Consider the following 24,718-nt stretch of genomic DNA (forward strand, 5'->3'; position numbering starts at 1 on the left):
TCTAATTTCCAGTCTAAACTTCCTACTAGCCAGTTTATATCCATTTGTCCTTGTGTCATCTATGATAAAACCACACCGGAGAAATGAAGTGAGATAGATGGCCAGTCCTGTAATGCATCTGGTGGTGTACCGGTAGCTGTGGAGAATGTGGTGAGTGGGGTGATCCCCTTGAAGGAGGAGGACAATTCTATAGGTATTGTGTGTAAGGGGATGGTGATACTTAATATCTCGATGCATGGTGAAAAAGTATGTATCATGCCAGACACATGGAAGGCAATTTATAGAAGTACCTTGAAGAAACTCACAGATGCTAAATCAGGAAGACTGAAAGACACCAGCGGTAATACAAAGCAGCAGACCGGCAAGTCAAGACATTGGTGAGAGCTGATAAGGTAGCTCAGAGGAATGAGCAGTACAAGCTGAAGAAGCAGCTACTCGAAGAGAGCAAGGAAAGGTTTTTTAAAAATCACCAAGCTTGTTTGCGGTAAATGTCATGCCAGTACAAGTGTCCCTGTCATGGACAAACAAGGAAATCTACTTACAACAGAGGGAACAAGAGGCTCGTTGGGCAGAATATTTTCAGGAAGTTCTGAACAGGCCACCTCCAGAAGAAGCAGCCGATATTCTAGAAGTGGGAACAAGCCTTGACAAATACTGCTCCACCAAAAACGGAAGAAATTAGCATGGCAATAAGATCCTTAAAGAATGTGCCCTGGAGGTTTACCAATCTCAATGATGAATTGTTCAAGGCAGACCCAGACTGGCAGCCACTATTCTCCAACCACTCTTTACAGCAATATGGGAAGGGAAGCAGGTGCCAGAGGAATGGACGAATGGAATTATTGACTGTAACAACTGGCGCGGCATCACTCTCCTTTCAGTGCCAAGCAAGTTCCTTGCTAAAATCATTATTCAGCAGATTGTAGACACTGTTGACAAATTACTGAGGAAAGAACAAGCTGGGTTTCGTAAAGAAAGGGGTGTGTAGATCAAATTTTTGTACTGTGTAACATCATTGAGCAATGCATTGAATGGCAGAGGCAGTTGTTCATCAACTTCGTTGATTTCGAAAAAGGCCTTTGACAACATTCATAGGGATACTATTTGGCATATTCTGAGAGACTACGGAATACCACAACAAGGAGTACAGCTCATCAAGACCTTTTATAATAATTTCACATGCAGCGTGGGGAACAATGATCTACCCTTCCAAGTTAAGACTGGAGTAAGGCAGGGATGCATCATGTCTCCGATGCTCTTTAAACTTAGTCGGACTAGGTTATGCCACGTACAACAGAAGATGAGCTAAGAGGCATCAGATGGACTTTCTTCTCCATATTAGAGGACTTTGACTTTGCTGATGACCTTGTGCTACTCTTCCACATGCATCGTCGTATGCAAGAGAAAACAAATCGACTCTGCACCTTCGGAAAACAGGTCAAACTAAGAGTTCGCCAGAAAACACAGAAGTCATGACCCTAAATATTGAGGCACCAGCATCAGTTAAGATCGATGGCCAAGACCTATCGCAGAGAGCTTTACATACTTGGGTAGTATTATCAGGCAAGACTGAGGCATCAGAAGCGATATCCAGAGCATACTCAAAGCTAGAAATGTCTTCATGAGTCTGAATGCTGTATGGAAGTCATCACAATACAGCATCCACACCAAACTGAAGTTTTATCAGAGCTGTGTTTTATCAATACTATTATATTGATCAGGATGCTGGCAGATGACAGAGTACAACCTAGATAAATTGTCGACTTTTCACAACAGAAGTCTTCAGAGGATCCTCCGTATTTTTTGGCCAAGAATAATTTCAAAACAGAACCTGCTTGTCCAGTGCAAACAAAATAAAATGGCTACCACCATTATGAAAAGATGCTGGAGATGAATTGGGCACGTGCTCAGGAAAGATGCAAGCTCTATCACAAAGACTGCTGTGCACTGGACCCCTGAAGGAAAGTGGAAATGAGGACAACCCAAGACAACATGGTGCTGGACTGCTTAAGTAGAAATGAAGAGCATGAATCACACTTATTGGAGCACTATTGAGAGGCTAGCCAGAGAGACAGAAATAGAGGACCTTTGCTGCTGCCCTATATGCCAGTGGGCGTGAAGGCCAATGATGATGATGATGACAATGACGCATGGTGTCTAGTTTTTTCACGAGGAGAGCGACTCCTGTCGTCTGTTGGTAGGTGAGGAGAATATGGAGACGGCGGTGCAGAAGACAGTGCAGAAGACGGTGAAAAGATTAATAGTTCCAGACTTCATGTTCTCACTGAAGCAGATTTATAGGGCGCTTTCTTCAGTGCTGGAGGGCTAGATGAGACATATGGTGCCTAAGATGCCCATGCTGTTTGTGTCAAGGCCCTCAGTGCGAGAAGGTCATCATACGAGTGGTTGGTGCCGAAATCTGCAATGCCGATGTCGCCGGCACAAGAGTAGGTGGTGCCGATGTCGTCAGAAAATGTGATTCTGATGCAGAAGGTGCCGATGTTGTCGGTGCTGTAGTAGGATCAATGGACTGTTAATGGCACCACCAATGTATGTTTTTGTCACCATTTCAGCTCTGAGCGCGACTTATGCTTGGGGGCCACCGAGCCAGATGTACAGGGCTTATCACCGACACTTACACATGCTGACAGTAAAGAGTGGGAGAAGCTCTTTTTTGAGCTAGAGCCGACTACAAGGAAACAGCTTTCCTTTTTTCTGCCCTTGGAGACCGTGAAGTGAAAACAACTGGAGACTGGTCTGGCGATTGAAGAGCCTTGTCGAACAGGAACATTTTCAGTCTCATCTCCATGTCCTTACACTTCCTGACTGTCAGTTTGGCACAATGGACACATTTCTGAGGCACATGAGCCTCGCCGAAGCACTTGATGCACTCGGCATGACTGTCTGATGCAGGCATGTTATCACTGCATGTGGCACACTTCTTAAAACCGGGGGAGCCCAGCATAGATAACTATAAAACTAACTGAAGAAAATGAACTTTTTTTAAAAACTATATTAACTAATTAACTACAAGTATAAGAACTGTGACTAACTATAAACTCTAACAACTACGTACTGACAGGGTTTACCTGAGGAGAGAAGGCTCGCTCCGTCTGCGACTGCGGGCAACAAAGAAGGAACTGGCTGGAGGTGGACCATGTGAGACATCAAAAGGGCATGAATGGTGCAAGGCACAAGCTGCACATGAGTGATCCAGCAGATCGCTGCTCAAGAAAACTTAGATCTGCAGCGCCAGGATGACCTGACACCTACAGTGGAGCAGCCACGGGGACATCACTCAAAAAAGAATAACTCTTCTGGGACTCCAGGATTAGTGGATTTTGTGGTCACCCTAGGCTCTGGGATGGGGCCAAAAGTTAGCAGTTAAGCGTGGGGGACAAGGTTGCCAGTGAGTGGGATAGGGATGGGGGTGTGAGGTTGGGGTGGGAGGCAGGGTGTCTGACTAGGGGAATGGGTCAGGAGCAAGGGAGGGTGTGGAGTCTGGCCAGGAAGAAAGGTGCAAAAGCAGGCTGGGGGTAGACATATGGCTGGCAGGGACAGTAGTAGGGGAGGGGGCAGGAGTGGACTGGGGGTGTGGGGTCTTGGTGGAGGAGGTGAATGAGTGGGCTGGGGGGAGGGGGGGTCTCAGCTTGGGGCTTCCCCTCCTGCAGGAAGCCGGTGCTTCAACCTTGTGGGGGGCCGCCAGGCTGAAATGCCAGTGCAAGCTCCCTACTGCAGAAGGAACAAAGGAGGGGGCTGAGCTGGAGTTGTAGGAGCGCCATATTTAGCTTCCTACTAAGCCATATTTGGCCAACTCTTAACTTAAAGCAACATAAGGATTTTGCAGTGCCAGGACAATGGGATGTGCCTGGACAATGGAATGGGATTGCGTCTCAGAAAACCACACAGAAAAAGATAATTGGCAGGCAGCTGAAAGGCACCAGCTGCCCCTCCTTCCCCAATCTGGGACTGCCCACTCTGAGCCTCTCAACCCCCAGGCACCCTTTAGTGTGGGAGGGGGGGGCTGAAGCGCCTCCCCTCCTCCCCTCAATTTGTATGGCAACACTGCCTCCTGTTCCAAGAGATCTAGGGGAAGTGCACAGTTGGCTGCATTCCTCACTGTGGCTGGACCTGCCTCAGCCAGAGGATATGCACCCCTCATCCAGCTGTGCCCGCTGGAGCTACAGCAGCCATCGAGAGGGACCTCTCACCTGGTATCAAGCTGCTGTGGTTAGAAATCCCTTCACCCTTGAGGCAGCCTACATACTAAAACCCTCAATCCCAGGCCCACCCCAAACCAATAATTTAAATGAAACACGTACATTTTCATTTTATTTTCCAAAACCCAAAACATCCGTTGTGAGGGCAGGGGACTGGACTTGATCTCCCAAGGTCCCTTCCAGTTCTAACATTTAAACTAACATTTAAACAGCATCTTTTCGCTCAGTGTTAGACAAACCACAAACACAGAAGCCACTCCCACCAACAGCGAAATGCTATTTCTGGAATGGATTTTAGAAAGTTATACCACCACACAACAGTTTTAGACTGGAAGAATACCAGGTGTCATCAAAATTGAAGGGGAATATAGATGGACCAACAATTAACTATGGTACCAAGATTAATACCTTATAACCATATAAAGTAGTACATGGGATCTTAGAATGTCCTGAATGTTCTGTAGGCCATTAAACAACCCAGACATATCAGCAAATCTCATTTGAAATCAGACAGCTACTCAATGATTAACAAACAAAATACAGGACTATGTAGCACTTTAAAGACTAACAAGATGGTTTATTAGATGATGAGCTTTTGTGGGCCAGACCCACTTCCTCAGATCTGAGGAAGCGGGTCTGGCCCACGAAAGCTCATCATCTAATAAACCATTTTGTTAGTCTTTAAAGTGCTACATAGTCCTGTATTTTGTTTCAGCTACACCAGACTAACACGGCTACATTTCTATCACTATTAACAAACACTACTTCCTCATGAACATAGGGTTTTCATTAGACATTTCTCAGCCAAATACTGACCAAGATCAGTGTTGCTTTGATTGTACTAATTATTGCAGCTAAAGGTCCAGAAATAGACCGTTATGAAAATTGAGTAGATCAATAAAAATCACGTAAAAAGTTTAGTTGCAGATTTAAGAATGAAGGTGCTCTTATAATTACTTTATCAACTCATTTCAGATATTTCCAGACGTTTATGACCTACAAACAACATTCAAGCACAATGAGGACATTTAGGAAGAAGCTTAGCCCTAACTGATTTTGTTTTACTTTTCTGAGTTCAAGTAAAAGTCTCCAGTTGCTGAACATGGCTTTATAATTTAATTATAACTTAAAATTCAGGGGGCCAGAATATCTGGGGCTGTGGAAACAAGAAAACTGATTTTAGATTATGCAGACAGTCATTTTTCAGTTTTCTTTTTAAAATACTGATCACTATCTTCTCCCAAAGCTGTAACAATTGGATTATATTTTAGAGAAAAATACAGTTTTGCAGTGCTCAATTTAGCCTTGCTCAGGAGCCTGGCCACTCTGTAAAACACCAGCTGAGATGCAACAAAATTGTGTCAGAAGCTGATGAATTGTACTAACTTGGGCTGTAGCCTATTTCTTTGACAGTCAACTAGGACTAAAGGGCTTGTGTACTAGGGATGTGAATGTTTAATTACTGGTTAGGGTTAACCAGTGGGAGCCGGAGCAGCCCCAGAGGTGCCCATCACAGGCAGGGGCTGCTTCAATCCAACCAGAGCAGTCCCCACTCATTGTGGAGAGGAGCACTCCAGCCCCGCCCTCCCGTTCAGTTGGTTAACCGGTTAAATGTTACGTTTAACCAGTTACCGAAATGCGATTTTACACCCCTACTGTGCAGCAATGCATACTAGAAGGGAGTAAATTGTAGTGCGCTAACTGCTTTGCATAGACTATGCTGACATGGTCTGGCAGGATCCTAGTGTGTGCTTGAACTAGTCCTGTTTCAAATGTTACATGACTGTTCTGATTATCTTTTAGAGTATGGCTGCAGGATCAACATAGAGCATTTAGGGAGGTCTACAATTTTCATATCTGTGGTGCATGTTATATTGTGTGGACAAGCCTCAAAGCACCACCACACTCAAATTAAAGAGTTGGGGATATATTTGCACTGTAAAGTAAATTCAGCTGATAGGGTTCTGGGTCTAAAAGTGTAACTGGCCATTCTGCAAAGCCATGCTTGAATTACTGAGTCCACGCTAGTACTATTCACCCCTGTATAGGCACTAGGACTTTTGCGGGTATATTCCATTGTTCTTTATCACCATAAGCAGCTAAGCCACTAGGGATGTTAGAAATAGTGTTTAAATAATCATGTAACCACTAAAATTCTTAGTGATTACACGATAACTCAGTAATCCTCCTGGGGCAGGCTGGCAGCCAGTGTGCTCCCAGCCCGACTTCCGGGGAGCCCCCTGCTATCCTAAATGCAGCAGCCCCTGTCCATGGGGGGAAGAGGGAGAGAGAGAAATATCTCCGTGGATAGATTCTGCGCTGGCATCCCATGGAGCAGCTTCTGTCCACGTGAGCCTGGGCCTCCCTGCAGACAGTGGCTGCTACTGCCTTGCATGGCCACCTCTGATATAGAAGCGGCAGGGCGGGTTGGCAGGTGTCTTCCCTGCATACTCTTCATTTAAAACTCGAACTGGCAGGCTAGGACTGAGCCAGCCTGCCGATCGACATTTTAAATGTAAAGCACCCCGGGGAAAGGGAGGGGACAGGGAGTTGATGCAGCAATCTAGTAGGTTAACTGATAACCAACTGGTTAACCAATAAGCAATTGCTTAACGACTACTCAGTGGACATTCCTATGAGTCACTGATTTTTTTTTTCCAATGAATTGTGCATGTGTTCGTCCTTCTGGGCACATAGTGAAATTCTGGGAAGGCACAAGAGGACTATCAGTACTAGATTGAGAGGATGTTGGCTAAACCAAAGTGGTCAAGTTATCAGGCCAAGCATAATCATCACTTGGGCCTTGGCCCATATGCCAGGACTGACCACCATCTTGGCTGTAACTCACTATTATTTTCAGATCAAACAGACATGTGAACAGAAGTCAAGTTAGTAAGATCTGAATTAATTTTGTAAAAAAGACAGTTACCTCTGTAACAAAGACCTGGATTAAGCTTGTCTGGCTCATAGGCTTTACAGTGTTGCTTTATAGAGAGACATTTTCTTAATTCTCTTTTTGGAGGGGTTGGGAGTAGAGTGAAGACTGTCAAACTTGATACTTTTCAGGGATAGAGGATAGGATAATAGACAACTAGGACAACTATTGAGTATTTCATCTATATTACCATCAAAATAAGAGGGAAAAGCTGAAACAAATGCAAACAGTGGCGCGACCCTGTGCGCGCTGGGATGCCAGACAGTAGAAGAGTAAGGGGCCAGTAGCCAGGACCCTGGGCACATGAGCACCCCTCCAGCACCTCTCTCTCCTTCCCCTTAGGTTCCCGGATAACTGTTTAACCATGTAATGGATAGATTTTTTTTTAAAATCATGTAACCAATGTTTTTAATACATTTTTTCCATCCCTAAAATGGGTGTCCTCTAACTTGGCTATAATTATACACAAGAAATACATTAAAAAGATTATTCGAGTTGTAAAGCCAAACACTCAAGAGCTAGGAAGTGTCAAAATTAAAAGCATCTGGCATAGCCTTAGCTCTTCCCCTTGTGTGTGTGAATTGTGACAAGTCTTTAGTTACGTGATCACGTGCTACTTTTCCCATATAATCCACCTCATTCACTACGTGTGATGGCCCATTCCTCAGTGATCCGTCTTGTGCAGCAAAGAGTTGTTTGTAGGATCTCTGCCTCATTTCTTGGAGAAATTGGAAAATGCATAATGAATGAGGCTAGGGACTATAGAAAGAGTGGATGATCTCACAACTAAGGCAGCTGAATATAGTTCTGGAGAATACAATTCTATCCCTGCCTCTGCCAGAGTTCCTTTTCGAAAGTGGCTGTAGTTGTGTTCATTTTCTGGGCACCTAATCTGACAACCTGGAATCTGATCTGTTGAAATGCGGAACACTTACAGCAGCAACTCATGTCAATGCAAGCTGCGCTTCAAACATACAAATAGCTATATAATGATAAATACCAAAAAAATGAAGGCCTATGCATTTTAAATGTGGCACCTAAAATACTGGACATATTTGTACTACTCCGCACTTGGGAACCCTAATCATGGCCCAGGACCCCATTTTGTTAGGCTCAGTATAAATACATGACAAGATGGTTCCTGCTTCAAAAAGTTTACAATCCAAGACGTGAATCTCACACTCCTCCAGTTCCCAATCTGTAAAATGGGGATATTTCTTCTTCTCACATTGTGAAAAATAACGTCATTAATATTTGTGAATCAGATACTACAGTGATAAGCAGCATTAAAAACCGTGAGCAAATTAGTAATTCTGTCTTTAGAGCAGGATTCAATTAATGTGTTATAAATAAGGGCTGGGGCCACACACTGAACAGTGAGGATAAAACTAAATATTGAACAGATGCTAATTCAATGAGCACTACGCAGCCTGTGCACTAATTGAGGCAGGTGTCCCATGGAAAAAATAGTATACAATCATGTAATTATTCTAATGCAGCTGATGTTATCAGGCTGCTGTAGTTCCAAAGTGATCTATGCCATTTTGTAATACATTGACATCCAAGTTTCAGGAAAGTTTAATTTTAATCAAGAACTGAATTTAGTTATTTAAAAATTACTCTAAAAATTACAAAGCTAAGAGAGAGAAACTGATAAAATCAAAAAGACTGACCAAATGAAAATTTACTTAATTTATAACTTATTCATACTTACATTTTACAACCAATTTCAAGCAAATATTTTCTATTTCAACAAACGTAAAGAACATTTGTTGGTATGCAAGGTTTACACAAAAAAGCATTAGTGATCTCTAACTTGCCTGTGATGACAATATTCTGAGCAATCTCTGTAAAAGAGAAAATCATGATGAACTGCAAATCCACAGTTTTGTTTTAAAAATTGCCTGTCCAAGTGACTGGTTTCAAGAAGCCTACAAATGTATCACTAAAATGATCAGTTTAATATAATCTCTGCAATTAAAATATTTTAGACAAATTTTTGCCACTTAAAGTTTCAAAAAGCAGATTCCAACTGTTGCACAGACAATCCTTATCACTTGTCCCTTCAGCAACTGTTGACCAACCTGAAAGCAAGCTATATTTGCTCAAGCTTTGTTTCACTTTATTAGAAATGGTCTTTACAAATACTTTATTAAAATGAACTGAAAGATGGTTATTTTCTCACTATTGATTTGTTAAATCCTTTTCAACACCTTGGCTGAACTTTTGCAACATTTCTAGCACATTATAAACTTCAGTATATTTCACTGCATATGCATGTTACACAACTGTGACAAAGTTCAATTTTGTCCACTATTCTGTATTGATACATTGACAAAGACTAGGTTCTACCCTTAAAAACTGAAACATAGGAAGTTGAAGGAAATGATTCTCATTTGCAAATCTCTTCATATTACATACGACAGTCTCTCACCTCACTCTTTAGAGTTCAGATAAAAATCAGGATTAAACAGATAAACTGTAAGAGCCAATAGGTATTTTTATGCCACTTCATAAATATGACAATCTTCCTAAAAACAAATAAAATATCAAGTTATATATTGTGGCCTACTGAGTCAGTTATAAAATTCAAACAGGGAATTTTTCCCCCTCTTCACAAGTCTAAAACAAGTGAACTATGCAATGGATATCGCCATCTGTCCAACATTTAAGTAGGGAATGTCAAAAGCCTTTACACTAATTTATTAGGACAAAGACGAATTTTTTTTTTTAAGTCTCACCCTTAGTTTCTAATATTTACCTTTTTAGACAAAGTCCACTGAAACACATACCAAATGTAGCAGGCTTGATGCCATAAATACACTTTAACCCATTGCAGTTCTGATGCAAATCACCTTTAATATGTATTGTCACATTCATTAACTATTTTAAAAGAACATTATGGGTGCAGAGTCAAGCACTCAAAGTTAAAAAATGCTCATCAAACATCTTGCATGGATTGGAAGACGTAAAACCTTCCATTAAACTATTTGAGTATCCTTTCCTCCATCCTTTTCGAAAGATATGAGGTTTTTTTTTTGGGGGGGGGGGGTTTGAGAAGAATATTCCTTTGCTCTTGTGTTAACTCTTGCACACCACATAAAAAAAATAAAGTTAAAGCACTAGCTGTGTGCATATACTCCATCACACAGAAGTGACAATACACACCTTTATGAATAAATGCAGAAAATCAATAAGGAAGTTATTTAAAAACAGAGCAAAAATGCTGGAATGTGCCACCATGGGCAGGACAAAAGAGTATTTAAAAATAGGATTACCTATTTAATTACATATTTTAATGTGTTTTTAGAAGGTGATTCTGATGGATTTTAAAAAGAAAAGTTATCTAATCCTTTCCAAGTACTTCAACATAAAATTCTGGAATGGAAGGAAAAGCTGGAGAATAAAGTGGGAAAGTTAGGAGACTCAATGTTCCAATAGTAGTCAAGAAGTACCACTGTAAACGTTATTTTACTTTGGTTTATTATCTTAACATTATGAAAAATAGAGCAGCTGATTTACTTTTGGGACATTGTAACCCTTGTTAAAAATGGAATATTTCCATTCACACGACCCTGATTCCCCCGACTTAAAAATTAATGCAGATTAAAATAGGTGATTGTATTGTTCAGTAGCCCAACAGAAGCAAACTAAAAGTTCTATAGCACTGTGCAACTGCTTACACACACACACACACACACACACACACACACACACACAAATACATCATGTGTAGGTCTATGCCTATAACATTTTCTTATCACTAGGTGATTTTTCCTACTATTTAAATGTGAGTATGTTTGGAAATTTTTAGTATTAATTTGAGAAGAGCACTGAAGCTGAGCACAGTCTCAAACTAACAACCCTCAACAGGCATGCATATTCTAATTCTGGATTCATTTTTGAGCAACAAGAGACAACACTGACTTTCACTTCTAACCATTCTAGTTTCTTGCATAGAATGAAAGTGTCTCTAAAAAACATACTTTGTGGATGTTCCAACTATAACACGATCTATTGCTTACCTGATGGCAGTATAAGTATAAGCTGCCAGCTTAAGCTAAAGAGCAAAGGACATCTCCATAGCTTACAGCTTTAGCAATTCATAACCTTTGTGGAGCTGCACAGAGGCGAAGCTATATCTAACAGACACACATACACAAACTAAAAACCCAAGAGAGAAAGTTGTGAACACCTGAGCTAAATGACAAATGCTAGCCAGAAGTTTAAGCTCTGACCCTGAAAAAGTAGAGTTGTTACACCATGATGGTGTCTGTGAAAAATATTTATGAATAAGACATTCACTAAAGTCTGCATTACAATCACTCCAATGATGTCATTCCTTATATGCAGTCAGAATGTTTGTATTTGTTCTTAATAGCAGAAAACCAAAAGAAAAATCATGCCAAATGATGGAATTCTTTTTACACAAATCCCTGTAGAAAACTGATAACTCTAATACAGAGACCTGAAACAAATGATATCCTAAGGAATCTGAGTAACACAATACAACCTCAGCGGAAGTTACTGCCAAGGCATGTTGATGTCTGCATATCAGAGAACTTTGATTTACTCACAAAATGAGGAAATGAAACTCAGTCCTGTTAAATGTTGCACTCAATATACTAATGAAAACTATTGAAACCTTCGAAGTAAGAAGTCTCACTCTCACCTGGAGATGTAATAATATCGTCATTAACTGATTAAGCAATAAGCAACAGCATACCAGTTAAAGCTATAGACTACACACATTCCATCCCCTCCCCACCTGCGCCAGTAAATTTTTAGGTGGCTGGCCAGCAGCCCAGCTCAGTCCCAGCTTGCGCCGGGTCCAGGACCTACCCCCGCTGCGGCTCTACGTTAAAAGTGTATTAGGAGCCAGGCAGGCAGACTCTTAGTTTCAGCTCGTGCCAGGTCCAGTTCAGACTTCCACTCCTGAAAGGTGCTGCTACTACTATCCCATGCTGCTGCCTCTCCATCAGACACAGCAGTGTGGGGCAACAGGCAGACAGTCCACAAGGGGAGTTTGTTTTTAAACTTGCTCCCCTCATGAACCAGCTCCTGCCTGGCACCCCAGAGCAGCAGTGCCAAGTGGCAGGGGGGCTCCACAGGAGTGGGACCAGAGCACACTGGTTGCCAGGCCCACCCCCAGGGACTATAGAATAGTCAAGTAACCAATGAGAACTCATGAGGTTAATCAACTCTTCAATTAACTGATATTTAACATCCCTACTCTCACCACTGTCTACCTTACTGTTAGGGTGCCACTTAGGGACTTGAGGTTTACCTCTCAACTTCAATTTACAGTGGGAAGCAGACAATGAAAGTAAAGAAAAAAAAACCCCTGACCTACTTCAATTCTAGCATCTGACAGTGTGGTTATTAAAGGTTAGTTGTATCATTTTGAAAGGCAGACTATACCCTACACAGCAAGCGGGAGCGCACACGTCTCAGGTTGTACATGACCAATTGAATGCAAGAGCATCACTAGGGTACAACTGTCTCGGCACAATAACATGCAAGTGTTTCGCTTTCTCGCCGGGGGAGGAGGGAGGCACCTCAACTTCCTGACCCGGTCATGGCTCCAGGTAACGCTCCTCGGGCGCGGGGGCGGCTCAGTCCCCGCCTCCCTTGCCCGCACCGTTCCCTGCGGAGCGGCAGAAAGCCGAGCGAGGGGGGTTTCCAAAGGCGCTGCCGAGCAGGTGAGTGGCAGGCATCGTGAGCGCCTCTGCGGGCCCCGAGGCCAGGCATTTCAGCGCGGCTGACTCAGCGGGGACACGGCCGGGGAGTCGTGATGCGCCCCCGCCCCGGGCATGCGGAGGCTCCGCTCGGCGCAGCGCGCCCCGCCGGGCTGGTACTCACAGTCCAGGTGCTTCTTCTTGGGCCCCATGATTTCGTGGGTCGTGGCCTTGCAGACGGCTTTGGAGATGGCCGAGCCGGTGACACTGTGCTGGGCGGCCGCGATGCGGTCGGTGAGCGACTGGCCCGACATCTTCCGCCCCCCGGACCCTCCTCACCCGCCCGGGCTGCCCCCTCCCCGCGCCGGCGAGAGCCTGGACTGTGACGCCCGCCGGGAACCGACCAGCCCGCCCTGAGAGCGCCCGCGGCCGCTGCTGTGCGCCGGGCGGAGGGGGCCGGCCAGCCGCTACGGCCCCAGCTCACCCTCCTGTCCCTGGGCCGCGCCGCTCTCCGGGGACGGGGGGGGGGGAGGGGCTTTCTCCGCCGCGCGCCCCGCTTGGTCTCCTGCCCTGGGCTCCGCTCCGGCTTTTCCTTTCACATTTCCACTCCCAGACAAAATGGCGGCAGCTCCGCGTCGGCGGTCGGATCACGTGACCGGGCCGCTGCCCCGCCCCGCTTCTCCTTCCTCCCCGCCCCGCCCGCGTTAAGGTGGCACCGGCCCAGAGCGATGCTGGGCTCAGGGGCAGAGCTAGCGCCGGGTCTCCACAGCCCCAGCCCCCCCATGTCCGCCTTCAAACACGCCAGCGAGCCCCTCCATAAACCCCTGCCCATTGCAGGGAGCCCCGTCCCGCCCCCAGGGCTCCCCACCAAACATACCCCAGATCCAGGCGCCCCTCAGGGACAATCTCTATAGCACAGAGTGACTTGAAATTAACCTGGGCCTCCCACCTGCCTTCCTCCCCGCCTCCTGGCCAGAACAGCGAGGGGCGTAGCAGGTGCTCACTTCTCTGCCGCGGGAAGCTTTTCCAAGAGAGACAATGCAAATGCCTTGAGCCAGGGGATGGCCATTTATGGCCAACAAACAGACACACACACACGTTCATTTGCTGGAGACATAGTCATAGGAGCAACATCATCTTAAATAATTGTCCAGGCAAGTGCTGGTCAACTAGGCAGGAGCCATTGTAAAGGAATCCTGGGTGTTCTACTCCATCTATTTTTTAGAGGACTTATTAGATTTTTCAAGCATCCAGCCTATGTCATTCTGTACATTTTTAAAAAATCCCCCCCAAACACAGGAATTTGGGGCATTGAAATGGACCAAGAGGTGGATCACAGATTGAATTGGCATTTCAGACTGCCTTGGCATATCAGGACATTAGGAAATGATGGCAACTATGAGGTAGCACAGGGCTACTCAACACGCAGCTCACGGGCCCTATTTGGCCCATTTGTTTGCAGCCCACGGCGTGGTTTGGATTTAGCAGGGCTCAACATGTGGCCTGTGGGCGGGAGCCAAAACAAAAAAGTAATCAATATAATGGTCTTCTGTTGATGTGTGTTTTAGTAGTTAAATTCCTGGACTGTCATTGCTCATTAAAAGGACTGTCATATGGGTGGAAATCGGGTAAATGTTGCATTTTATTAATATCAGCAGAATTGACTTAAAAGGGGCCTGCATGTTGTATAGTCTTGCCTTAATCTTTGGATTCATGCCAGTCAGTGCAAAATAAGCTATTTGCATATATTTGCCTATGCATATATATTTGTATATGCAACCACACTTAAGTTGCGGCTCTTGGCATGTGCTGTGAGTATCATTGTGGCTCCGGGGCTTCCAAGTTGAGTAGCTCTGATGTAGCACGAAGATGCTGCAATGGCATATTCTCTATGTTGCAGTTAGCCATCCTTCAGCAATTCTTAGAAAAGAAAAAACTCTTCAAGAAAAAAATTGTCATTTTTCTTGGTCCTTTTGTCCTCTGTCTGCATCTGATTCTTGCCTCTCATGGGTTAAAAACAGAAAGAAAACACTTGCTGCTATTATTCTGTTTTTTCTGCTGTGGATAAGGAAAGAATTACAAAACAATTGTACTTGTAGTAAAAGTACAATCATGTATTGTAAAAGTGATGGAAGATATGACTTAATAAGTCTTATTTGCATCTCTAGTATTTGTGGGCCTTGTTCTCTCAGCTACATCTGAACATCATTGACTTCAATGGGAAGAAAATTAGACCTGAACTGTTGGCTCCCTTGCTAGGCTCTTCCTGGTGAACCTCTTAAGAGTCTTTATGATCAAATATACTGAGAGCTTCGAAAGTGATTCCTCACAGTGGACTTAAATTGCATCATAAAAAACTGAAAATCTTTAACTACAGTGGAAGCTATCTAACGTTGATCTGACTATGAGCATTTGTCCTGTTCCTTTAAAATTGTAATGGGAAGCTGAACAGGATGGCGCCAGGGACAGATCTAGTCAGAAGGAAGGGGAAAGGGTAGCCTACTGTGTATGTACATTCACTTCTTTGCTGAGACAGCTAAGGAGGGAGAGTGGTGACTGCCAAAAGTAATGGTGTTTTTTGTGATATGAGCACCTGTCCATTAGGAGCTGGACTGTGTCCAACAACTCATTTCAGATGTGCTATCAAACAACCATCAATCAGATTGTGATATTTGGCCACTGGATTTAAACAAACAGCCTGGAAATGATAGATTGTGTGGCTCATTAGCAATTCCCTTGATCCATCTATTCCTGCTGTCTTTATGCCAGCTGATCAGCGGGCTAAAATAGTGCATAGGGTTGAGTGGAACTGTAAGAGTGAGTCAAGGCCTCACTTGGAATCATTTTATAGCTGAAATTCACTAGTGTAGTTTATGGAATTTTGATCAATTCCAATAGGTCAGTTGGTTGTGATTTTGAAAGACTGTCTTAGACACTGTCATGTCTGTATTCATAAAAAATGGCAGCTCTCAAAATAAGAGAAAATAAATGAAGCAGCTTGTTAAAGGAAATCTCTTACTGAGGGTCTGCTCCTCACACTCCAATGGTAATCAGTCACAAAACTCAAACTGACTTTGAGGGGCGTCAAAGTTGGTGCGTAGAGCAAAGTGAGTAATTTACCTTATTTGGCCATTTTACTGAATGGAAAAAAAGATAATTTTTTGCTTTTACAAAGAAATCAGGCCTTAGCACATTACTGAAAAATACTCATCACAGAAGATAAAAATAATTTTAAATTCTAACTTTATGATGAGTGGGACCCCTTTTCTCCCTGAAAACAAATACTTCTCACTGTATTTTCTGCTGCTCCATATGTTAATCCAAGCGTATGTTGTGACTGACAGATATGGCAATTTCCTGCATATCACTGAAAGCACTTATTGTATTAAGTTTATATAGTATTGTGAGCTGGGATTGTCTGTTACCTCTCTAGGGTGAAGATGTGATAGATACGAGACTTGGGAGTTCAAAAAACTATACTGAAAATATGCCATACAAGCAGTGTTCTCTGTAAGATGTGTGCTTGTGTGGCCACTCAAGAGAGATTTAAATGCTGTGCAGCCGATTAACACAGTAGCCACAGCTAGGCTTTTGTTTCTACTGGTGATGCACATCCCTTGATGCACACAGAAAAAATTATTCCATGCATAGATGGAAAAAAATCTGCACCTGGATGGAAAAGATTAGAGGGAACATTGCATAGAAGTATGGGCTTTTGGGACAGTACATAGTAAGGGACAGAGCCCTTCCATTCATAGGACAAATTGGGGTGGCCACACCAGGCCCCGTACTTTTGGCGACCCCACATCAGTTGCCCCAACCATCCTATGGATGGGAGGGATCTGTGGATTACGGGGGCCCATCAGCCTTCTCTGACTCCCCCCGCCCCGCCCCCCCGCCTACATTGCCCTCCTGGCCTGCTCCATGGCACTCTGCTTCCCACTGCTGTGGAAAAGTGGGGGGCTGTGGGCAGGGAGAGGGTGGTGCAGCAGAGTGGAGCAAGCTGCTGGGCCTCTCTGGCTCCCACCACTGATGTGTGTGTGGGGGAGTGATCTCTGCTGCCACTGTAATCCCCCAGGCTGCATTGCTCAGGGCAGGGGGCAAAGGGGTAGAGGTGTAGTGAGGATAGGGCCTGTGATGGGAGGGTTGCCTCAGGCAACGCGCCTGGGGCACTGTTGGGGTTGCCCCCAGACCACACATGCCCGTTGAGATGGCAACGTCCCAGAGTATCCCTAGAGCAGAGGTGGGCAAGATACTGTCTGTGGGCCACATCTAGCCTGTCAAGTTTTTTGATCCAGACCACCCTGCCAAGATTCTGAGGCAGGATTGCTGCTTGCTGCAAGCCTGAGGCTGCTCAAAATGGCTGGCAGCTCCCACTAGATATGTGGTGCAGAGCAGCATATAGTGAGAGCCTCTAGCTCAGGGTTTCCCAACCTATGGGTCGCCATTACATTTCAAAAGGGTCACCAAGTGTCTCCCCAGGTGGCTCTGCTCTCCCTCCTCCCCCCCCCTTTTTGAATTGCCTTGGGTCATCAAGTCTTCCTGAATTGTCAGAATGGGTCCCTATCTGGAAAAGGTTGGGAACCGCTGCTCTAGCAGTTTTGAGCAGCCTTAGGCTGTGGAAGGCAGGGAGCTTACCTTGGGGTCCCTGTTGGGTTGCAGTCCAGGAGCCACCTAAAGTAACTGCATCCTGGCCAGAGCCTGCCTCTGACACCCCACCCACTTCCACTCCCCAACTCCCTGCCCTATGTCACCACCCAAACCTTCTGCACCCCCTTTACCTCAAGTTACAACTCCCTCCCAAAGCCTGCATCCCTTCCTACACTTTTTCTCCAGTCCAGAATCCACTCTTGCACCTCAGTCTCCTGTCCCAGGTCACAACCCCCTCCTTCACGCAAAATCCCTCTCAGACCCTACACCTCTCCTGCGCTGTATCCCAGTACCCTACCCTGAACTACCTTCTGCACTCAACCTCCGTCCCAGACCCCACGATCCCTCCATAGAAAAGTGTGGCCCTGTACCACTTACTAAAATGGTGGAGTGCCCCCTGCATAAAAAATTATTGCCCACCCCTGCCCTACAGAGGAGTAAATCAAATCCCCAATTCTGGTTATTCAAAAATCCAGCCTTTTGAAACTCTGCCCAGAAGAGAGGTTGTTTCTCTGTTGATTATCTGTTACACAAGGCCAAGATCAAAGGCCCAAGCTGGTGAACTGTATACAAAATTGGTTGATTAGCCCTGTCTGAGTTCTGGATCTAAGATAGATATGAACTTGTAATCCATGGGAAAACCCAGTTGTGGGTTTTGAAGGACTGAAACCTACCAGAGCCCTACGTTGGAGTTAGGTTGACCTTTGATAAGCATTTTGGCATGTGGGTAGGTTCTTTTATTGCTTTAATGTGTTTTCCCTGTCCTGCTTTTTACCTTAACAATAAATGTGCCTATTAGAACGAGCTGGGTGGTAACTTATACCTAATGGCAATACTTTGCTCATAGCCTTTGGAGAGAAACCACAGTGCAGTCTTGTAGGCAGTCTGGCTTGCTAGGGATATCACAGAATAAACCAGAAAACTGTGCAGCTTAAAAATCCCTGGGCAGGAGGGAGTGAGATGTGTGACAGCTGGGAACCAGAAACCTAGAGTGGGTGTTCTTGGTGGACCATAGAGGGGGAATGCAGGTACAATTACCCTTCAAGTGTGGCAGTGACATTATAATTATTTATCCTGTATTAATATTTCCAAAATGTGGCATTCCTCTGAGTCTCATGGTGACTATTGTCATTGTCACACCAGGAATCATTACTTGTTTTTCAGTAGTACCTTCAGGTTCCAGTTAGGCTTGGGACTCTCTCGCACCAGGTTTGTCCAACTTCTGGTAAGAGATGGCCCCTGTCCTGAAGTTAAGACCCCCCCACAGAATGACTATTTTGAAAACACAGATGTATTTATCTATACAATAATCCATACAATGCACATTGTCAAAGACATGACAATGCAGCTGAGAAATTAGAAGTCCTGAGATCCAACACTCACATGGGCAGAATATGATCCTACTCCTCTAAGGAAAAAAACAAACAACTTCTGCCAGAGGTGAAAGATACATAGAACCCAAGGGCATAAATGCGCTGAAAACATGATCACTGCTGTTAGTAATGACAAACACTTCCTGCAATTAAAAAAAACACACACCCTCTTCTTTAGTCCTCCTGGCAACTGGCAATCTCAAGCTGTCTCAGGCTACATCTGTACTGCGGCAGTTTGTCAGAAGAGGAAATGCAAATGGAGCACTCATTTTCAAATCTCGTGCTCTCATTTGCATATTCTCTTCTGATCCTTTTTGCGGAAGAGGTTTTTGCGATAAAAAGCCCTGCGTAGACGGAGCCTTTTGTCAGAAAACCCCATTTTGCACAAGATCCTGTAAACTTCATTTTTTGAGGAATAAGTGATCTTGCACACAACAGGGTTTTTCTGACAAATGACCCAGTCTACACAGGGCTTTGAACCTTGGTAGTTCAAATCCCAATCATCCATGTTTGCAATCAAACACAAAACCTGGTATCTTTGACACTATTTAGTTTAAAAGAACCTAGAATATCTCAAATGTCTATGGTACTTCTAGTGAATAGCAACATGTGGGTAGTACTTGGTAAGCCACGTATTAACTTTCTCAGTATCTGTCCCAAGACGGCAAATCATTCTTCACATACTCCTTACTTACACCAGGATGGCCTCTGTAAGGCTTTGTCTACACTGCAGAGCTACGTCTACATTGGCAAGGTTTTGTGCAAAAGCAGGTGCTTTTGCGCACAATCTTGCCACCTGTCTACACTGGCCACGAGTACTTGTGCAAGAACACTGACGTTCTAATGTATAAAAGCAGTGCTTCTTGCGCAAATACTCTGACGCTCCCACTCAGGGATAAGCCCTCTTGCACAACTGTTCTTGCGCAAGAGGCCAGTGTAGACAGGCAACATCAATTTATCATGCAAGAAAGCCCGATGTTTAAAATGGCCATCGGAGCTTTCTTGCGCAAGAGAGCGTCTACACTGGCACGGATGCTCTTGCGCAAAAGTACATCTTTTGCGCAAAGGCACATGCCAGTGTAGATGCTCTCTTACTCAAATACTCTAATGCAAAAACTCTTCTGTTAAAGAGTATTTGCGCAAAATCTTGCCAATATAGACGTAGCCCAGGGGTTTCGCACAAGAATCTTTCTGCGGAAGAGATCTTCCGCAAAAACTTCTTGCGCAAAAGTGCATCCATACCTCAGGGGGTCTTCGCATGCTGCAATGTACTTTTTCGCAAGAGAGCATCCACACTCCATGGACACTCTTGTGCTAGAAAGTTCTGATGGCCATTCTGCGAATGGCCATCAGAGCACCTGTGCTTTTTGTGATAACTCTTGCGCAAAAAGGAGTTATGCCTCGTAGTACACCTACACCGCAAAAAGCCCTCTGTTCTGTCAATTGACTAGATTTTCTTGCGCAAAAATTTGCTTGAGGGGCGGACGCTCCATGGCTACATCTACACTGGCCCCTTTTACGAAAGGGGCATGCTAATTTTAAACTTCGTAATAGGGAAATCCGCGGGGGATTTAAATATCCCCCGCGGGATTTAAATAAAGATGTCCGCCGCTTTTTTCCGGCTTGGGGAAAAGCTGGAAAAAAGCGTCTAGACTGGCCCCATTCTCCGGAATAAAGCCCTTTTCCGGAGGATCTCTTATTCCTACTTCAAAGTAGGCACCATCCCTGTTGCCTGGGGAGGGAAAGCAGAGGGTCTTCGCATGCTGCCTCCACCCAGAGTGCCAACTCCACAGCTCCTGCTGGCTGGGAACTACAGCCAACAGGAGCTGTGGGGGTGGTGCCTGCAGGCAGTGGCACGGAGACCTGCTGGTTCCCCCCTCCCCTATGTAGGAGAATCAGCTGCCAGAGGGATGTACTTCTGGGAGCCACACTACCTGAGGTAAGTGTGGCCTACTGCCCCCCCGGCACTCCTTCACAGACAGATAGAGATAGTTGATATTTATCCACATTTGATAGATGCATTTAACGCATCCCTCTGCCCCAGCCTTCTTCTGTTCATTGATATTTATCCACATTTGATAGATGCATTTAACGCGCCCCTCTGCCCCACCCTTCTTCTGTTCCTTGTTCTATTAGATTACGTAAACTCTTCAGAGCAAGGTCTGTGTCTTCTTGTGAATTCAGCCAATGCCTAGCACATCATAGACACCATCAAAATAAAAATAATAAAAATGGTGATGGCAGTGAACCTACTTATTTGCAGTAAATACAATGTAACTCCAGATTTACCAGTTTAAAGCAAGAGTAATTTGATGCATTTTCTGTGTAATAAACACTATTTTTCTTGATGAAGAAAACTAATGTGATTATTAAATATCAGAGGGGTAACTGTGTTTGTTTCTGAAGTTACAGACTATGAGCAGTCCTGTGGCACCTTAGAGACTAACCAAATATATATAGAATCATGAGCTTTTGGGGGTAAAACCCACTTCAGATGAATTGGAGTGAAAATAATAGTAATTTAATGATGTGGATTTTACCCACCAAAGCGCATTCTATATATTTTGGTTAGTTTTTAAGGTACCACAGGACTAATCAGTTTTTTCATTCTGATTATTCTTTTCAAATGGATTCTTGTTGTCCCTGTTTGGATGCTCTGTATCAAAAGGCAATTTTCACTGTAAGTAAAACAAAACAAAACAAAACAAAAAACAATGTGCAATTCTGTGGTACTGACTGATAAAGTAATAATTCCTCTTCTTTTATTAAATGAAATGAGTGCTACCCCCAATGCAACTTTTGCCAGATTAATGCAGGTAGGTGTTTTCCGTATAGGAGTCAAGGTGACAGACTCTTTCCCTTAGATGCTACTTTTAAACCAATTAGGGTTCTAATCCACACACTCATCTTGGATCCATTCACAAATGAGAAAACAGGATGATATACTCTCCTAGGGTATGTCTACACTTGCACCCTCTTTCAAGAGAGGGATACAAATGCAGACATTTGAAATTGTAAATGAAGCTGGGATTTAAATATCCCATGCTTCATTTGCATAATCGCGATATGGCGCTATTTCGAAATAAAAACGCTGTGTAGATGTGGTTGTTTCGAAAGAAAACCCTTACATAAGAACATAAGGATGGCCGTAGTGGGTCAGACCAAAGGTCCTTCTAGCCCAGTATCCTGTCTACCGACAGTGGCCAGCACCAGGTGCCCCAGAGAGGGTGGACCGAAGACAATGATCAAACAATTTGTCTCCTGCCATCTCCAGCCTCTGAAAACAGAGGCCAAGAACACCATTTTATCCCCTGGCTAATAGCCTTTTATGGATCTAACCTCCAAGAAATTATCTAGCTTCTCTTTAAACTCTATTATAGTCCTAGCCTTCACAGCCTCCTCTGGCAAGGAGTTCCATAGGTTGACTACACGCTGTGTGAAGAAGAACTTTCTTTTATTAGTTTTAAACCTGCTCCCCATTAATTTCATTTGGTGTCCTCTAGTTCTTCTATTTAGGGAACTAATAAATAACTTTTCTTTATCGGCCCTCTCCACACCACTCATGATTTTATATATCTCTATCATATCCCCCCTCAGTCTCCTCTTTTCTAAACTGAAAGTCCCAGTCGCTTTAATCTCTCCTCATATGGGACCCGTTCCAAACCCCTAATCATTTTAGTTGCCCTTTTCTGAACCCTTTCCAAGGCCAAAATATCTTCTGTTAAATCTCATTTTATAAGGAATAAGGGTTATTTCAGAAGAAGGGTTTTCTTTTGAAATAACCACATCTACACAGCATTTTTATTTCGAAATAGCGCCATAACACGACTATGCAAATGAATCGCGGGATATTTAAATCCTGGCTTCATTTACAATTTTAAACGTCTGCATTTGCATCCCTCTATCAAAAGAGGGTGCAAGTGTAGACATACCCCTATATATTAAATAGATGCTGTGCTTTATATAATGTAGAGTTTAGCCTATAACACGTATTGATGGTACTGTTTCTTCTTGTAGCATTCACAGAATACCGGCGATGTAGCTGCATATGATGTGGATTGGTTCGTGAAAGATGCTTCAAAAGACATTCTGTTCCAACACCCCCACCTCTAAGGGATCAGTTGTAATATTCCTGAAAGCATTTAATCAAGAGTAGCAGAGTCATTCATAGATTCTTTCTTGAACTTGTGCGTCTTTCACACTGTACTGGATATTTATAGTAATGTGGAAAGTGGCAGTATGTTAGCATGAAGAGATAGACAATTGAAAGTACATTTCATAAAAAGTCAAAATAAATTTTAACATAAATAGCTTAAGAATGAGAGAATCTTGAAGGGAAGTCGGTGCCTCTTCCTGAGTCTGCAGTTGAACTTGGATTAAAGTGACGCCATTGTCATATCTTCTAGGTCCAGTGCTTTTGACAGTTCTCTGCAATTTACTCAGATTCTTGGGGATAGAACATAACGAACAACCCTGAAATGACAGAGTAGATGGAAAATATGACCTTCTCTTTTCATCAGTAGGATTCTCAGAGATTACTACAAGTCTGACAAGAATGAAAGTTACGTAGTGTGGAAGAAAGGGTCCCCAGCTTTCCTAACTTGCTATGGTAGTGCCTGGTAATTTAAGTTGAGGAACAGAGATGTGAAGAAACATGAAGAAAAGGTAAACAAACAAGACAATGTTAGAGACCGAGGATGTGGAGCTACAAAGTATTGGCCAGAGTAGGCAAAGGATATTCTCTTATGCTGGCCTGAAGTGCCGTAAATCAGCCTTCCCTCTTCTTATGGAGTTTCCTGTCCCTGTTACTGAATTGGAATGGGCAAAGCATGCATTTCTAGGAGGTTGGTTTCTAAGGATCATGTGGGGGAATGGATGGGTAGGGAGCTGCAGGAGAGGAGAATAGGTCAGCCATCTGCAGCTGAAGATACAGGAAAGATGCAGCCAACATCCTGAATATGTAAGGTGTGGAGGCTGCTCCCCACAAAAGATAATAATGGTCCCAGTACTTTCTGGGTCAGGAAAGGATATTTCCTAGCTCATCAGTTTGTCTGTCTTTGAGTTTTAGGAGTGAGAGCTCCAAAGAAAAAGGAAGAAGTAGGGATTACGAGTCCCCATGCATCCATAAAGAAAGAATAAGATACTCACATGAATCCCTGTGAAAAGAAGTTGCTGAACTCCCTACCACTCTAAAAGGCACAAGGGAGAGACATAGGCTGGACAAATGAACTAAACATAGAAAATAATATAAAGTGTAATATAAGGAAAATAATATAAAGTGTAATATAAGGAAAATAAACTGACTTACTGAATAGCAGCTGACAGGCATATACGCTGTTTGACACAGATCACAGCCATTCCACCTTAAAAGCCTTTGGGTGTTAGCTGATCAGGGTTGTACAGATTCTACTAAGCTGCAAAACCTCCAAACGTTAAGGGATGGTCCAGAGTACAGTACATTGCACTAAAGCTGAGTAGAGTGAGATATTGCTCAGTGCACTATCTATACAGGACAAAGTATCCTGGAAACATTCTGGTGAATTAAGGCGAGAGATTTGCATTGCAGTGACCTGGCTATGCAGATAATGAAGTACTCCTGCTTCCTCTAGCATGGTATACATATTGGTTGCCAGCTCATGCAGGCCAGAAGGTGAGATGAAAAGTATAAATGATACCATTGTTTCAGGCAAACAGGAAATGGCAATCATTGTTTCTTGAGAATTACCAGTGCAAACAGCACAAGTATAGGAATGAAGTATGGCCCATGTAATTCACTGTACTGGTCAAGAAAAGGTAATTAGTAGGGCTGTCAATTGACCTGCGTTAACGCCTGCGATTAATGCAGGACAGGATTAACACGTT

At 43.8% G+C, this 24,718-nt stretch overlaps 1 protein-coding gene and 1 long non-coding RNA gene across 5 annotated transcripts in view; one reads left to right on the forward strand and one right to left on the reverse strand.

The window, feature by feature from the left end:
- The window catches only part of LOC102459993 (phosphatidylinositol-binding clathrin assembly protein-like), a 63,967-nt gene extending 50,482 nt beyond the window's left edge, over positions 1 to 13,485 (reverse strand). For 3 of the 4 annotated variants that reach the window (XM_075940963.1, XM_075940962.1, XM_075940961.1), the window contains exon 1: positions 13,018 to 13,484. In XM_075940963.1, the coding sequence (XP_075797078.1) occupies positions 13,018 to 13,147 (130 nt within the window). In that variant the 5' untranslated portion in view covers positions 13,148 to 13,484. Of the gene's footprint in view, positions 1 to 13,017 lie in introns of all 4 variants that reach the window. The other variant, XM_075940960.1, reaches the window with a different exon arrangement.
- Positions 12,711 to 23,022, forward strand: LOC142831243 (uncharacterized). The gene is made up of 2 exons (XR_012906917.1): positions 12,711 to 12,857; positions 22,874 to 23,022. It is a non-coding gene; the product is annotated as an uncharacterized LOC142831243 (long non-coding RNA).
- The last annotated feature ends 1,696 nt before the right edge of the window (positions 23,023 to 24,718 follow it).

This window comes from Pelodiscus sinensis, chromosome 13, assembly GCF_049634645.1.
Source record: "Pelodiscus sinensis isolate JC-2024 chromosome 13, ASM4963464v1, whole genome shotgun sequence".
NCBI classification, from domain to species: domain Eukaryota; kingdom Metazoa; phylum Chordata; order Testudines; family Trionychidae; genus Pelodiscus; species Pelodiscus sinensis.